Below are 18,150 nucleotides of genomic sequence, written 5' to 3'. Positions count from 1 at the left end.
CCCCCTCCAACTCCCCCAAAGAGAACAGATCTGTTCCAGTTATGTCAATCACATATCCAGCACTTTTTCTCATTCTTCCCATTAAGTTTCATCCTGATCTCTCCACTCTAAGTGTTTTCCAAGATTACTGGTTTCCAAGATTTCTATATCCCCCCCCCTCCAACCCCCTATGTCCCCAGATCCGATTCGAATTGAAAATGGAGCATCTGAGACATAAGATCTTTCTATGTATCAAGTTTCATTAAGATCTGATCACCCCTTTGTAAGATACCTCAATTTTCACATTTTCCAAGATTTCTGGTTTCCCCCTCCAACTCCCCCCAATGTCACCGGGATTTAAAATAAGAGCTCCAAAGCACAAGATCCTTCTAAATATCAGATTTCATTAAGATCTAATCACCTGTTTGTATGTTAAAAATACCTCATATTTTCTAATTTTTCCAAATTACTCCCAGATGGTTGAATTGGGGAAACAACTATTTCTAATTTAATCTGGTCTTGTCCCTGATACGCCTGCCAAGTTTCATTGTCCCAGCTTATCTGGAAGTGCCTAAAGCAAAAACAAAATTATAGTGTCCAAGATACATATAGTTTTCAATAAAGTGCAAATGATGCAAAAAGCTTTAGGCTTTTACAGTTAGGGAAAGGGAAAAGTACAGTAGCTAATCTCCTGCTTCTAGTAATTTTTATTTGCTTTAAGTTAGACTTTATTTATTTGTCTATATTAGTACCAGCTATATCTAAGTTTACATGGTTGTTTATTTTAATTTTTGTTTTTTTTTTGTTTCAATTGTTCTTTAATAAAAATTTTTGGTCTGAGTTTTGGTTTTAATAAGTTTTTATTTCTGTTGGCCTCGAGTTTAATATGGCTCTTTACTTTTCTTTTAAAAACTCGTTTATTTAACTTGAACATTCAATTTTATTTTTCCGTTTATAGGTTATTCTTTGATAGTAATTTCTGGTCATTTTGAGTTTGAATTTTTATTGAAATTTAGTTTTGCTGTTCTTAAGTTTAATATGGCTCTTTAGTTTTCTTTTAAAAACTCTTTTTTTTTATCTTTTTTGTTTGACTTCGATGTTTAATTTAATTTTTTGGTTTTAAGGTTTGCTTATTCATTTGAATTATTATAGGAATTTATTTCTGCTGGGCTAGATTCTATTATGGTTAATTTTTTCTTTTAAAAACTTTTTTTTGGATCTTCTTTTTGTTTGACTTCAATTTCAATTTATTTTTTTTTGTTTTAAGATTTGCTTATTCATCTGTATTGGTGCTTTTTATCCCTATGTTTCCTATGATAGTTTTTTTTAATTCCTGCTTGTTTTGGGTTTCATTTACTCTTTGATTGTAATTTCTGGTCATTTTGTGTTTGAATTTTTATTAGAATTGATTTCTGCTGGCCTTATGTTTAACAGAGCTCTTTACTTTTCTTTGAAAAAACTTCTTTTTCTGTTTTTTTTTATTAGTTTCGATTAAAGAATAAATGAGACCCAAAAGGAACAGAAATTAAAATAAATGATTATATCAAATATAAAGATAAAAGACATTGATATAAATGAATAAAGTAAATCTTAAAACAAGTAAAAATTAAATTGGATATTTAAGTCTAAAAACAAACAAAATTACTCCAAACAATAGTTTGGCTACTGTCATCATTTCCCCTTGCCTAACATTAAAAGCTCTAATGTCTTTTGTGCAATTTGCATTTTATTTAAAACTATATGGATTATGAACAGTGGGATATAGATTTTCAAAACTTAGATAACAAATATAAATAAATCACTATAATGATGAAGATAACTGGAATGAATTGATGAAACTTAACTGAATATTTAGTTTATAATAATATTAATTCTTGGAAATCTCAGCAATTCAAAATTTTATTTCACTGTAATTGCTTTTTATTTTTCAATGTTATAAATACAAAATATTTTTAATAGATTTTATTTTTCATAAAGCTCAGTGAAAAAATAGACTTCAGAACCTTTGCAGTTAGGGGGAAGGGAAAGGGGGCAGTTGCCAAACTTCTGTAATTTTTGTTTGTTTAAACTTTCACTCAAATCTTCCATTAGTTTTCATTTATAGTAATATTTATGTATTCATCTATATTAGTATGTGCTATCTTCATGCTTGATATAATATTTAATTTAGTTTCAGTTTGCTCATAATTTCTGTTCCCCCAAGAATCTCTAATTCCCAGAATCAAACATACAGTACCTTTTTTAGCAGCTGTGGGGGTTATGTTATTGCTGGAGGCGTTGTTGTTTGCCGTTTTGACTATCCTAAATAAAACAACTTTCTTAAAATTATGATTGTATATCTTCAGGGAAAAGGGCTTGGGAGGGGGCTGTTTGCCCTCTGATCATTTTTGACTTTTAAAATGGACGCCTTTTTTTAAACCTTTAAAAAAACATTTAAAACCTTTTTTAAACCTTTAAAAAGGTTTTTCAATTTTCAATTGAATGAGTCCCCTCTGAAGTTTATATTACCACCCCCTCCATATGAAGTGGATCTGGGGAAAAATAATAGATAATAAGAATACATCTAAGCCTTGGAGCTCTTTGCTATAGGCAGTGCTAGAGCATTGCCTCTGATGTCTAATATTTATCTTTTTTTTATATAGAGGTTAGGATGTGTTTTTTGATAAAATGTTTTACCTCTGTCCATGACCAAAAATTATTTGACTAATTTACCAAAACTCCTTTTTTTCAGTCAAATTGAGGTTGAAAACAGGACTTCCTCCTTTTTGCTTCAATATATATATTTCATTTTACTTGGTGAAGAGAGCCTCTGATTTTTCTCATTCCTCCCTGCAAGAGGTTACACCTCTGCAATATCACTAAAATGCATAGTGACATTCAACATATTATTTTCTTTCCATGGTAGATGTCTTTTAGAAAGGTTTTATGAAAGCTGAAGCAAAAATAAAAGAAACTAAAAAGCATGTTTGAAATGGACGGTTTTTTGGACAATCCTTTTTTTTTTTACATGGTTTAAAGTTTTAATTTGTTTCAGTGATAGTGAGGAGGATCCAATGGATGAGAAAGGAGTTGTAAAGAGGAAAAGCCGTAACCTGTCTGAAAAGAAAAGAAGGGATCAATTTAATATCTTAATAGGAGAGCTCTGCACAATGGTCTGCTCAGGGAAACGAAAAATGGACAAATCCACTGTTCTTAAAACCGCCATTGCTTTTATTAGGAACCACAATCGTAAGTTCTGCCATCTTTATTTTCTCCATTTGGTTTTGAAACTAGTTACTTATTTTTAGGATTGTATTCAGTTGATACAGTTAATAATGACACCAGACATAAGTCCACATTGTCTAGATCTTCAGGGTGTTAGATACTTCAAAACGTGTGTTTTGGGTTTTTTACTATTTCTTATTTTTTGCTTAAGAATTTTATTCAGAGATGATTTATGTAGCTGATGTGTAGGAAAACCACTCTCTCTTTCTTTCTCCCCTTCTTTTTCATTCGTTCTTTCTCCTCTCCAACCAAACTGTATAATCAAAACTCCTCTCTTTTTATCAATTCTTGAAACTGCTAGCTTCTGTCCCCTCTTAGGGTCCAACCTCCAATATGTTTTGTAATTGCTACTTTATTTTTTAGGAATCAAACTTTTGTAGGGTTATGGTTCTTTCACACTATACTGTAAAAACTTTCACACTAGCATAACTTAGGGGTTTATGTTATTTTTTGTAGTCTTATAGTGTACATTTTGTTAGTAACATAGACAGTGCTGAATAAACTCAAGGTCTGCATAGAGTTTTACATTACATAAGTTTATATTATGTTGTGGGAAACTTCAAAATAGCAGCAATAAGATAAAATTTTGGGCTGAGCAATTAATGATTTTTGAAAACAAATGATAAACTTTTTTTTGGAAGGCTTTCTTACTTGATCAGAGCTTGAGTGTCCTTCACCATTCCATGTTTTAATTTTTGGAAAGTTTGCTAATGACGACTGTGATGGGGTTAGTTGATGATTATGATGGCTTTATGGCTTTTATGTCAGCCTAGTCTTAAAGGACTTATTAAAGTGGAAAATGTTAAGGACTAATTATCACCACATAACCGTAAATAGAAACGTGAGAACCCTGTAAATATATTAATTCATTCAAGTGCCATCATACTGTAACTGCCTTTTCTGGATTTGAGCAGTCACTAGTTTTTGACTATGATGGTTTTGTCATTTTTACAGCATTCATCATTCCAAATGTATAATACCAAGTTCATGTAGGAAATATTTATTTCAGATAGCAAATGAAAGGATTTAGACTGTCAAGTTTTTAATCTAGAAGTGATTGAGTTGAATAGGTGGACAGAATATGTTAGGACTAGCTTATTTGATTCGTAGTTCAGAGTTTTATTGTCTTCCTGTAGGGAAATAGCCATCGTGCACCTTTTTGGCCTTCAAATTGTAATCTTGGTATAAAAAGGTTCTTGACGTCTGACAAGAATATAGAGTGTTATGGTCCTAACTCAAGAGGAGTCAAAGTTTGCATCATGGGCCATATTTACAGGTCGTTTGATAAAAAGACGGTTTTCTCGTCATCGAATATTCAGTTCCCTCTATTTTCAGTTAAAGTTGAAAAATTTCACTTCTCTATTGGAGACAAGGTCCTAGCTCAAGAGGAGTTAAATTTATGCATCACGGGCTGTATTTTCAGGTCGTTTGATAAAAAGGCGGTTTTCTCGTCATCGAATATTCAGTTCGCCCCTATTTTCAGTTAAAGTTGAAAAATTTCACTTCTCTATTGGAGACAAGGTCCTAGCTCAAGAGGAGTCAAATTTATGCATCACGGGCCGTATTTTCAGGTCGTTTGATAAAAAGGCGGTTTTCTCGTCATCGAATATTCAGTTCGCCTCTATTTTCAGTTAAAGTTGAAAAATTTCACTTCTCTATTTGAGACAAGGTCCCAGCTCAAGAGGAGTCAAATTTATGCATCACGGGCCGTATTTTCAGGTTGTTTGATAAAAAGGCGGTTTTCTCGTCATCGAATATTCAGTTCGCCTCTATTTTCAGTTAAAGTTGAAAAATTTCACTTCTCTATTTGAGACAAGGTCCTTGCTCAAGAGGAGTCAAATTTAAGCATCATGGGCATAATTTTCAGGTCGTTTGATAAAAAGACGGTCTTGACGTCGCCGAATATTCAGTTCGCCTATGTTTTCAGTTAAAGTTGAAAAATTTCACTACTCTGTTGGTGACATTGTACTAAAAAAATGAATGTCTGAAGCTCAACATTGAAAAAGTTTTAAAGTTTTGTTGTGACAAATAATAAAAATGGTTCACTTTGATATCTTTTTAACCTGACTGACAGAGGCTTTCAGTTTAGAAATCCTTTAAACCAAGTTATAAGAAAGAATTTTTTTTTTTACACAAAATTTCATTATGAGTCTGGTTTCTTTCACGGATAAAGTTTGTAATCTGTTCAGCCCTACCTTAATACTAAATTAAAGTGTAGATTAGTTCAACTATAGTATCACAAACAATATTGTATCATTTTCTACCAATAAGCAAATAGTTCAGGGCCTTCCTGGGGCTTTTTTAAAGACTGAACAATTTTGTTTTGTCAAATCCCGTACTGAATATTCAGCTAATGCTCACTATATTTTATATAACATATTTTTGTTGGCATGTTATAAAATAAAAAGGAGTCGTTTTTGACAATCAGTTTTCCTGACACCATGAATACTATGCAACTGACCAAATTAGACCAATTTAACTATTATTCTGTTTACATAAGTAGGAACTGGTTTCTTCCCATTAGCAGCTAAATTTATTATTATCTACTGAGGAAAATATTTTTTTATGCTAATACACAAATGGAGGTATATTTATTATATTAATTTATTGTTCTTTCTAATGTAAGCATTCAATAGAGTTTAATTAAAAGTTTTACTTTTAATCTGAAACACTGGCCGGGATTCAGGTAGCAAGATCACTTGATTGTTTTGATCAGTTGATCTTGATTGTTAAATTCTTATAGTATGTCATATTTTAAGCTCTTGACTTAATAGTGATTCATAGTTCGTTTTTTTTTTCAACAGAAATAAGTGCACAACTACAGGGCCAAGAAATACCAGAAGATTGGAAGCCGTCATTTTTGTCAAATGAAGAATTTACACATCTGATTCTAGAGGTAGGGGATTCTCATTATTTAATGTTTGTTTTGTAAGGAAAAGGTGTTTCATTATAAAAAGATGTAGATATCATAGTATCAAATATATAAAGATAATCGTTTATACCTTAGGCTCATATAATTGAAAGATATCATAGTATCAAATGTTAATCTAGTCTTTGGGAATGGGGGTACAAAGGGTGACAACATCACCCTCATTTGTCGTAATCTATGTTAGCGTACATTTTAGCCTTATTGTTTATTTTAATTTGTTTCGTGTTCAGTGTTCGTTGTTCATTTCTTCAATGATTATAAGTTCTGCTTGTCTCAGATTTTATTCGGGGTGTTTATGTAAACTTGTGCAGCATATTCGTAATTTTAGCCTAACAATGACGTTTCCTAAGCATAAATTCTCTTCTTATGTTACAGTTACCAGGTTGTGGCAAGTCGATTCCTAAGGTATAACGTCTATCCTTACACCTACGACCCATCTCAATAAACCCGACTTTGGGGTATTCAGTATGTTTCACTTAAGTATCTAATGTTCCCAATCAAGATATGTTTTGTTTTATCAGTAGTTAGAATAAAGATTCTACGTGAGTTGTTACCAAAGGAGTTAGCACATTGAAAAGAAGAGAATTTTCGACGGTTAACGTAAGATTTGTGGAAATTTAAAACTGATGGCGCCACTTACAGTGCAGCGTTACCCAGCAGAACTAGAAACCTTGCAACTAAGCCTGAATTCAACTTAATTTTAATCTATCAAAATTAAGTAAAAAAGAGATAAAATTAAAATATAACGCTTATTCTCGAATGGTATAAATTGGTCCCAATTGTAGAAAAGAGACAAATAAAATTGATCAACTAAAATTTTAATTATGATTTTATTACTAGCCGTAGGCGATGCTAGGTGGCTTTGTATTTTTTTTTTTGCTCTCTGAAACGAGCTTGAACTTTTTTCATATAGTTTTTTCCACACTCTTTAGTAATAACTTTTATCAAGCCGTTCATAGTAACGAATGCTAAGTGAAAAGCAAGACCTGACAATTACAGCCAAAACTATATAAAGTAAAATGAAAGTTTGAAAACAATATATTAAGAATAGGATCTGATTTTTATGCTGGTTTTAATTTGTAAAATGTATAAGGTTTTGAAGTTAATTACCAAATATTTCAGTATAAGGAAATTTGCATGAATGTGTCCTCCATGTTTATGATGTGTAAAGAAAAATTGAACATATTGTGACACAGCTAAGAACGGCATAACAGTTTGTATTTTACAAAATTGGATGTACTATTAATACAGCAGCTGTTTCCCACTGAACATATTAACCGACAGGAATTATATTAAGCGAACAGGAATTATTACGTATATGAGGAGGTGTGCCCCCTCGTCAATATTTCGCTCTTTACGCTAAAGTTCGTATTTTGTTCCAATTCTTTAAGAATGACCCCTGAATCACAAAGGCCGCTTAATTATAATAAATAGCTCTTTTGAAAGTACTAAAAAAAACTTTAGCGTAAAGAGCAAGGTATTGACAAGGGGGCCACCCTCTCATATACGTAATAATTTCTGTTTGTTTTAAGTTTTAATGTTGCTCCTTACTTTCAGTTGAAAAAACTGTTTTTTTTTTATTTAATTTCTGATCGTTTTTAAATAATGCCGGAAAATCCGTTGCCCCCTTCATCGAAAATTCTCTTCCCCATGAAAAATTCCTCCATGGAAAGATCCTCCCATGTAATCCTCTCCCCCGACCTCCACCAGAAAAAAAAAGCCTGAAAACGTCTGTATGCTTCCCATTAACCAATATTATATGCAAACAATGGGCAAAGTTGATAACTTGCAGCCCTTCCCCCGGGATATGTAGGGATTAAGTCGTCCTCAAAGACATAGTTACTAGATTTTTGGACTGCTGAACAAAATGGCTATCTCAAATTTTAATCCGGTGACTTTGGGAAAAAATGAGCGTTGGTGTGGGGCTAGTCGCCCTCCAATTTTCTGGTCACTTAAAAAGGGCACTAGAACGTTTAATTTTCGTTCGGATGAGCACTCTCACAACATTCCAGGACCATTGGGGCGATACGATCACCCATGAAAAAAAAACACGCATCCGTGGTCTTTCTTCTGGCCAAGAAAATCAAAATTCCACATTTTTGCTTATAGGAGCTTGAAACCTCTACAGTAGGGTCTCTGATACGCTAAATCTGATGGTGTGATTTCATTAAGATTCTATGACTTTAAGGGGGTGTTTCCCCTTTTTTTTCGAAAATAAGGCAAAATTTCTCAGGCTCGTAACTGTTGATGAGTAGGACTAAGCTTGGTAAAACTTATATATTTAAAATCAGGATTAAAATCCGATTCTTTTAATGTGTCTATTGGTGTCAAAATTTCGTTTTTTAGAATTTCTGTCAATATCGAGCCGGGTCGCTCCTTACTTTCAGTTTGTTACCACAAACTATTTGATAAATGTTTCAATCAAGCAATTCACTCTTTAGTTGCGTCTTCCTAATAATTCTGAATTAGCGACGTCGATAGTAATCTTACAATATTCTCATTTTCCTGGTGTAAAGATTAGGATTTCTATCTCTGGCAAAATTGATTGAAATATTCCAACAGGCAGAAGTTAATTGACTGCTTGTATCCTTCGATAACTCATGTTTGACGGTTTTCTTCTACATATACTTGAAGTGCTACTTAGGTACAGCGTCTGATATTTAAGTATAACTTTCTATAGGCTAATTCTACTAGGCTAATCCTTCTTGAGTTTCTCAATTCCTGATAGATTTTGAGTTACATTTACAATACACTTTGATAATATGAGGCCAAATTTTCCAGAAATCTTTCTCAGAATCGTACAAGTGTTTTTCCTTTAGAAAATGTCCTAAACCCCAACATAAAACTCAGAACTGTATGTCTAAACTTGCTACTGTTTTAGCACCTTTTAGTCCTTTTAATAAATTTGTGGGGTCATTTTCATTATTGAGCTTAAGTATTAGGTCTTGCTGAAAACCCGATCAACTTTTTGATTAAAATGAACTTTCAGATTAAAATTTCCTCATAATGTTTATAAGGATAATGTGCATTTCAACGTTTGGAGTATTTCATAATCCGCACCAGGTGATTTTGTCTGTCTTATTGAAAAGGAGACGTGTACCGTTTTATAATTTCGCATAAGAATGAAAAAGCCAACCAAGTTTTCATACATTTTGTGGTTTACCACATCTCCCTGTGTATCTGCCGTGCTCTGATTGTATTCCAAAAAAATGATAAAAAAATACAAATAGGTAAGGAATCAGGGTGATATCCAGGATTTTTGTTCGGGGAGGGGGGGGTTAAATTAAAGCTCTTCAAAACTTTGTTTGTATGTATTTTTGTTACGTTTTACGAGTTGGACAAATATTTTGAGGGGTAGGAGGTTCAACCCCCCTCCCCCTGAATACGGCTTTGTAAGGAAGCACCCCAACAGTTCTGAAAATATCACCCTTTAAATTATAGTCGCCTCCTCCAAGTTCCTGCTTTTGTAGAGGTGACACGTGGTACGAGCATATTGTTCTGGATATTGATATTGAACAGGCTACTTTTGGTGAAATTTTGATTTTGCAATTTGTTTTAATCTTGCATTTTTTTTTTGTCTAGGCGCTGGATGGATTTATATTAGTGTTTGGAACTGATGGGAAGATATTATACGCCAGTGAAAATATTACATCATTGCTTGGACACTTGCCGGTAGGTAAAAGAAACTTATAGTTTATATCATATATTGTTTCTACTAATAAGGAAAATATCCGTCAATAGAAGCCTTCCGCTATCTACTGCTTCTTCATATAATTGATGATTCAACATAATTAAATGTTTCATAGTTGAAATTTTTTTTTTGTATATTTAAGAGAAAATTCTTCTATTCTTAATGTGACTATGTCAAATTAGTAGAAAAAGTTGAATGTTTTCAGCTGGGAATACTGTGCGATATCGCTAGTCGGCAGCACATTTTTTAATGTTAATGGAATAAAAAAAAGTTAGCGATTTTTTTAGTTTGAACTATCTAGTTTAGTTTGTATTTAATGCAATTCGTTCTGAAAGTTTGACCAGCTACTGATAAATGAGGGTCATTCAAAATGCAAGTTTATTTAGCTAAAAAAAAAAAAATTAAAAAAAATGCAAAGCACATTTGAAATCCTATCAGAAAGCATTATAGACAGAATGATACTTTTCTAGGAAAAAAGCCTTTTTTTTTCAATATTAGCCTACCTGAAAATTTTGCATCCTCTCCCTCCCCTCAGGAAAATGTCTGTGCATGACTTTGAGACATTGTATTGTCAGAAGCATGCTTTTTAGTGAAAGTTAACATGTTGCCATTCAAAGTTTGACAGACTTTGAAGCAAGAGATCCGTCATATTCCAAAGGTAGCGAAATTTTACAGAACTCCAATCCGATTTCTATGTTATAAAAAGTCACCAATTTTTATTTCTGAGTGGTTTTCGTAGGTTACTTGCCCATTACATTTTGAAAGTAAACTAGTCTCCTCTATTAAAACAAACTAATCGTTAAGAAACAGAAGATTTATGAATTTAATTTTTTTCTGTTTAGTTATTCGGCAAAATTGTATTATTGTTTTTAAGCCCCTGTTAATGAAAGCCCTGTTAATAACTGTTAATGAAAATGATATATTCTAATTAAAAGGCCAGTCTTTGTCAATCAATGGTGAGCTCTAATATTTTAAGTCTGGTTACACCTATGAGTACGAGTGCACTGAATCCATAAAATGTTCTCATTTATTCAACGAGTTTATAGGAGAATGAAAAAGGATATATTGCCTGGATAATACGCCAATACCAAAAAAGACTTAACCCTTAACTGGTAGGGTGGGTTTTTTTTACCCCAAGGACCCTTTGAGAGTGTGTTCCTCCTATGCCGTTTGGAGCAAATCGCTGTTTTCTCGTGTATTCTCCGGAAACTTGGTGGTGTTGAAGCTTACAATCAATTACAATCAACCTTTGCAACCAAATTATTTTGCAACCATATTATTGGTTGCAAATTGGTTGCCATATTATTGGGATCTCTGTCGTGCGAATTTTGCAGCCGATCTACTGCATAAGCAGACGTTTACGAAGCCAGTTGATCAGATAGAACTTGGGGCATTCTTTGGTGTCATATACCTTGCCGGAGTTTTCAAGTCAGGAAATGAAATTGCAACTGGCCTGTTTGCCAGCGACGGGACTGGGAGAGATATTTTTCGAGCGACCATAAGCCTGAAAAGTTTTCTCTACATTGAGGCCTGTCTTCGCTCTGACGATCCATCTACCCATATAGCAAGAGGAAGGCCGCTTGCACCGATATTCGATATTTACGAGCAGTTTTTAGGAAACTGCAGCAAACTTTACTCTCCTTCAGACATCGTCACTATCAACAAGATAGGGCATCAAAATGCAGTGCCTACCAGACACCTGTACTTTCTATATCTGTGAGGCGTTCATTTACTGTGGAAAGGAGACAAAGTTGCATGGATCCGAGCATCTTTCGGTACCAACTAGGACAGCTCTTACTTCGAAGAGGACCATCTCTAGCTCAGGTAGAAATATCACGGCCGACAATTGGTACATGTCCGTTCAGCTTGTGAATGAGCTTCTAAAACAGAAGTTAACATATTTAGAGACTGTAAAGAAAAACAATCGTGAAATACCTGACTGTTTCTTGGCAAACCAAACTCGCCAGGAAGGGAGTTCACTCTCTGGCTTTAAAGGGATAAAACAGTGGTTTCATATGTGCCAAAGAAAAGCAATGCCCTCATGTTGATATCATCGGTACATCGCACACCGAAAGTCGACGAATACTCGCGAAAACCGAAAATTATTGAATTTTACAACTCAACAAAGAGTGAAGTTGACAGTTGGCACCAGAAACGTGCGAACTATACCACAAGCCGTAAAACACGCCGTTGGCCAATGGCAGTCTTTTTTGGTCTATTAGACGTTGCTACTGTAAACTTTTTTGTGCTTGTAAATGAAACTAACAATCAAGAGAAGAGCATTTCCCGGCGTGAGGTCCTCATAAGGCTGGGTATGGCTTTGGTCCGACCATTTTGCACCATCAGATATTTAAGCAAAGTTCTCCCACGAGAACTTCGTCGACATACATGCAAGGTTGCTGGGATTCCCTTTGCTGAAAGCCAGGACACGGGGGAACAACATTCTGCAGCCACACGAGCTCGATGTGGTATCTGTCCCAGGGAAAAATACCGCAAGACTACCCTACGCTGTGCCAGATGTAAAATAGTGTCTGTAAGGAACATGCAGTGACTGTTTTCTCAAGCTACATCTAGAAACAAACTTTTCATTGGTTTCAATGGTAGTTATATTTGAAAAGTAAAAGCTCATGTTTCTATCTAAATATTTTATTGACTGTTACCCTTTAGAAGATTGGATTCATTTTGATCCCACCCTGTCTTGAGTGTTATAAAAAACATCCTACCAATTAAGGGTTAATAGGTGAAATATTTTAGGCCTAAATAAAAAAAAACTCAGCCATTTTTTGCATTATCATATTTGATATATTATGTTATTCTCATTTTCAGAATGATTTGCTTAGTAGAAGTATTTACGACTTTATTCTTGCGGATGATAAGAAGCATATAATTGATATCGTACAGAATCCAGATAATGGTGCTAGTGCCTCTAGTCCTGATGCAGGTACGAGTTTACTGGTTATAATTCATAGATTATAAATACCAAGAAAAGATTTAAATCATGTAGGAATTCCAGCAGTCCAGATGAGTACATTAAAGTGATAGTGCTGCGTACGAGAATAATATTGCCACATTTTTAGGTAGGAAGTGAAGTTAGTAGTTCGTTGTGGAATCAGGAGTTAACCATGGTTGTGTCCTATATCCATTTACATGATCATTTTCATGGACATTATCCTAAGTTACTTAGGAAAGACTGTGGGAGAACATGGTATCAACTGGGAATTTAAGAATCTCATAGATTTCGATTGCGCACATGGTTTGAGAGCCTTAGATAAAAATATTAACGAAATGAGTGCATTTTTGAGGTTCTTAGGTTTCAAAGCGCAAGAATAAGTTTGGGAATTCAAATCAGAAATGAAATCAGAAGTCGTTTAGATTTGGAATGAATGAGGGGGGAGAAGAAGGGCTAGACTGCGACAAAATTGATCGGGTTGAGAGCTTCAAATACCGGGAAAGTATTATTAGTAAAGATGGTGGATGCAGTGAAGACGGAAAAAGTTGAATAGGTAAGCCGCTGTGGTTTTTTTTCCTAATTCAAAAAATATTTAATGAGTAGGGAGAAAAGTCTGTGAACTGCAATTAGAGTATTGGAAGCCACGGTAATGATAATGCTCGAGTATGGCTATCAGACATGGGGGCTTTGTAAGGCTGAGGAATTAAGAATACCTTCGTAGCAATTAAGAATAATTTCATGTAGTCTGACTAACCATACATCAAACAATAAGCTGTACGAAAGGTGTGCCTGATCCCACTTTTTAGGGTTGTACTGCAAGAAAAGTTAAGACGACCAGACCGTCCCTGAATGGGGTTGGAATGTTTCATCAGAAAGGATGTAAAGGAAATTGGAGTTCCATTGGAGGGATAAAGAGTTTAGCTTTGAATAGACTGGAGTTGAGGATAATTGTGTGTAGCTTAGTCATGCAGTGAGTTGTCAATAGTAGTTGCAGTAAAACTAAGGTTGCCCTTAATATGTAACATGTATTTTCAAGGGAAGTGTCAACAATTCCTGATCATACTCCCTGATAGCAGATGTTTTCTATTCCCTAGTTAAGTACAATTTTGCCTAGTAGCTACATTTTGTAATTTTGTGGTTGACTAAGGGCTCTTATCCCTCCCAAATAACCAAGAATGTCTTCATCAGCTGTTGGTTGTGGTGGTGGGGGGGATTAGAAGAGAGTATCCAAGTGGCATGAGTTGGAACTGCCCATTAAAATTCTCATTGGATGGGTTAATCCTACCAAGTCTAGTTGCATTTTGAAAAGCAGTTTTGCTCATGCCTATAATATTTGGATAAAAGAGTAATTGCAACTTTAGATAAATGTCAATCGAAAGTCAAACATTTTCTGACAACCTTGGTTTCTTTTGGATCTAATGACCCACTCGTTCTCCTATTACATGTTATTGGGTCTATACGTTGTTCGATATGATGTTTCACCTGATATGCTTGGTTATCAAATATTCTGAAGTTTGCTTCTGTATTATGGGCCTGTATATTTTTTACCTTATTAGAAACCTTTAAATAGTTCTTTCTCATTTTTTCCATTAATGTTTTTTTTACAAAGCAGATTGAACTCTCTTACTCTCATCTTTGTATCTGAGTAGTCATTTGTATAGGGGGGCTAAAAAACTGTGGTTTGATCTTATTGTGGACGCCTATAATAACAAAAAGGTTAAGAGGGTTAGGTAGAATTGTAAGAATGAAGGATAATTCGTTGCCAAAAATGTTGATTCGTTTGCGGATTACAATGACACCCTTCATGTTTCCCAGTCTTTCCATTCCAGAAATAGCACCAAAAATATCACTTTTGGTGCCGTGTGGTATTTTCTCGAGTGAGGGTTTTAAGGGGAATTTATAAGAGGTACGTAGACAAGCAGTAGCTTTTAGATGAGCTGCTAAACGTCTCTCTGTAATCGTGCGGTAGCCTAATAGCCGTGGCGGAAAAAATTTAAATAAATAAGGAGTTGCGTGCTAGCAATGCAAAAAAGTGGTTTTCCTTGTGGTTCAGGACCTCAAAACCTCTGGCTTTAGGTTTTAGGTCATGACACATCAATTGGCTATTTTAGAATTTGGATTCCCGGCATTTTGGCCCTCTTTGGGCAACAATTGGTGTTTTCTGACACTATGGCAGGAAATACCACATTGCTTGGGCACTATCTCTTTTCTTACTTAAAGAAAGGGTGCTTGATATTGCCATTCCAGCGAGGACCAAACGAAAAGATGAACATCCTTTAAAGGAGTGGAAAGAGGTTAATAGAAGTTGGAAGTTCATGGGCGCGAGCACAGAATGGCACGTGTTTAGATTAGGGGGAAGGGCATGAGCAGTTGATGGACTTTATGTGGCTTCATGCTCTGGCGAGACATTAGTAGTTGCAATTACGATTTTTCCCAGTCAGGAGGTGTAAGTACGTGTCTGGTCTACGCTTCTATTGAATTCGTCCAAGTTAAATAATAACATTTTTAATTATTTTTCGGTATAAGGCGTTGGCTGCAGCGTAACATAAACCCCGCCTATAAACAAATAAAAAACACGAATACTTCTTCATACAATTCTGGTTATATCTATAGCTTGAGTCTCAGAACATATGTTTGCTTTTAGATAATCCAGTAACTTTCTCCTGTCACTTTAAGCGTGGAACGAAGTCGTTCGTATATGAAGTTGTTCACTTCACTGGTTACTTCCGGTCGAACAGTGGAACCAGACGTAAGTATGCAATTGCTGTATCAAATTTTTCAAGCTTTTTGTATTTAGTTGTTACTATCAAGTACAAAGAGCTGTAAGTTAGAAGTAGTTAATATTTAGTTGGAAATGAAAAAAAACCCACCTGATTGCTTATTTTTTTGGTCTTTGGAGCAAAGCTGTTAGTTTAGGAGATGACTGAGGCTCTCGAATCTGAGAAACCCCTATGCAATCATAATAAGACTTTATGAAAAAGGTTCTGTTTACACACTTTTTGGGTAATTAGCAATCCTGTCCCTCGCCTTCAAAATTAAACTTGTACTTTGTGGCTTAAGGCAGTTGAAATTAGCAAAGAAAATAGGACAAATATAACAGATTATCTGGCAATAATAGGTGCAAAAGACAATGGAGTGTAGACGGCATTTTTTAGTCTTTTTTGGAAAGTGAGACCCGTGCAAGTTTTCTTGAAGGGGGAGGGCATCATATATCTAGTAAAACATCTTAAGGCCTTACCATTTCTTCTGTAAGATAAAGGGAGCATTGAACTTCAATTGCGCCAAACGGTTAGTAAACTTGTTTGTGTTTAATTTACTTTTATATTAGTACTATTGTCTGCAATGGTGTGTATGATGTTACTTTCAATAATACAGTAGAAAAGTAACCTATAATTTTTTTTATTGAAGTCTGGAACTTAAATTTTCACGCATCAGATTTTGAGACAAGAAGTTATCTCTATCCTCTTAATCTCTGCTGCTAATGCTTAGGTTTTTGCAGAACAGTCGTCTTGATATCAGTTTTGTTGTCTAAAATCACTACCAAGTAGTTTTCTTCTTTTTCACTGTTTTAAACTTTTTTTATGTGTCGACTCGGTTTAACGTAGGTTTACACTGACGTCAAGCATGAAATTATTTTTTTTCTATTTCCTATATATAATGTTACATAATTTAATTAGTAAAGTTTTGGGGAATCTGAGGTGTTTTAATTATTTCGTTTTCAAATATACAGGTGAAAGGTTAGTCTTGATCTTGTAGTTTCTTTATGTCGAACTTAAAAATTATAGTTTGGGTTTTTTTTTTTATTACTGAGAGATTATGACATTTTAGGTGAGTTTTGTTGTGATGTTAACAGTAGCTTAATTTTACCCTTATCTTTTGGTTTATGGTGTTTAGTTTTAATTATGAGTCAGGAAGCCATAGACAAAAAAACGTTGATGTTTGATTTTTTAAGTGACCAGCAAGCAGCAGAAAGTTTGAGTATTTGATATTACTGCGAAAAGTAAAATTTGATATTATGCTAAAGCACTTTTGCAAATAAACAAAAAGCCCTTTTTAGGATTTATCAGAACAAGTTCGCGTCTTAGATGGTCAGAACATAACATACAAAGATTTAACTGGAACATTGTTTCAACCTAATTCTGGAAATAGAGATTTGTTTAGCTCCTGCATTTTATTCAGACAGAGAATTTTTACAATCAACTCTTAGTTTGCAAGAGGCTTCTGGGCTCTTATTTCTGTAGCTATTATTATCCTTCTCCGAGAGAAGGATATTATTATCCTTCTCCGGAGAAGACATTTCTCCGAGAGAAGGATATTATTATCCTTCTCCGGAGAAGACATTAAAATGTCTTCTCCTTCTTTTTTGAATTGTTAAAGAGACCCTCTCACATAACTTCATCGCTAGAATTTACTTCCTGGCCCTCCGCCAGGCTGCTCTAGCTGAGACTGAACTCCAGGTCATTGAAATTACTTTCTTGATGTTGTTGTTTATATGAACATGGAGACACTTCTGCATTATCTCACATCCAAAATGCAAATTTGAACCCGACCGCAGTAATATCGATCATGCTAAATACGAAAATCAACATTACATAGTTGAAAAATGAATGCAACATTCCTATTTATTCAAGCTCCCTAAAAGTAAGTGTATACTTGCAAAATTTCTTTAAGATCAGTACAAATTTTCAAACCACTCCAAAAATTACCTAAATATAACTCCAATAAGAAAAAATTAGATTCTACAAAATGAAGTGAGCGAGAAAGCTGAAATCTATTCAACGCGAATGCGCCCTTCCCGGAACATCTCCGTGATTTAGCCGAATTAAAAAACTACGCCAAAGCAATGCTACTGCTACTTCAGTAGAGATTATACTGATGGTAAAGTAAATTTCTAGCTGCTTAAGATCTTTTTTATTTTGGCTGTGAACCTTTATTCCATAAATTCCTTGAACCTCTCAGCTCATCAGTTAGCTCTCGTGGCATTATCTGTTCTGTGCTGGGAAGCTTTCGAATATTTTTGTGCGAGATGAGACGATTTATTGTGCATTGCTAATTCTGAAGAAATTGGCGACTTACTACAGAACTAGAAAATGAAGAGAGAGAATACACCCACTGATGAGAACCATTCGCTTGTTAAATGAAAACTTGTGGCGTTACCCCCGCTGCTAGAAAGGTTTGAGAATTCCTGTACGGGCCGAAAAACCCATAAGTTCTGTAAACAGTACAATGAAGTGATGGGAATTTTGTGGCAAGTTTGCATAGTGACAGATCTGATGACAGGGACGACCACCTTTCAATGGTGAGCCAAATGCTTCCTTCTTTAGTTGCAGGCGGTCA

General features: G+C 34.6%; 1 protein-coding gene across 3 annotated transcripts in view; it reads left to right on the top strand.

Annotated features, from left to right (window-relative positions):
* Positions 1-18,150, top strand: part of LOC136042038 (circadian locomoter output cycles protein kaput-like) — a 70,465-nt gene that overhangs the window by 3,592 nt on the left and 48,723 nt on the right. For all 3 annotated transcript variants that reach the window (XM_065726896.1, XM_065726898.1, XM_065726897.1), the window contains exons 2-6: positions 3,014-3,207; positions 6,048-6,139; positions 9,755-9,844; positions 12,690-12,804; positions 15,458-15,562. In XM_065726896.1, the coding sequence (XP_065582968.1) occupies positions 3,014-3,207; positions 6,048-6,139; positions 9,755-9,844; positions 12,690-12,804; positions 15,458-15,562 (596 nt within the window). The remainder of the gene's footprint in view (positions 1-3,013; positions 3,208-6,047; positions 6,140-9,754; positions 9,845-12,689; positions 12,805-15,457; positions 15,563-18,150) is intronic.

Source organism: Artemia franciscana, unplaced genomic scaffold (genome assembly GCF_032884065.1).
Source record: "Artemia franciscana unplaced genomic scaffold, ASM3288406v1 PGA_scaffold_58, whole genome shotgun sequence".
Lineage (NCBI taxonomy): Eukaryota > Metazoa > Arthropoda > Branchiopoda > Anostraca > Artemiidae > Artemia > Artemia franciscana.
Note: the sequence above shows the minus strand (reverse complement) of the source record. Positions and strands in the feature narration are given on the sequence as shown.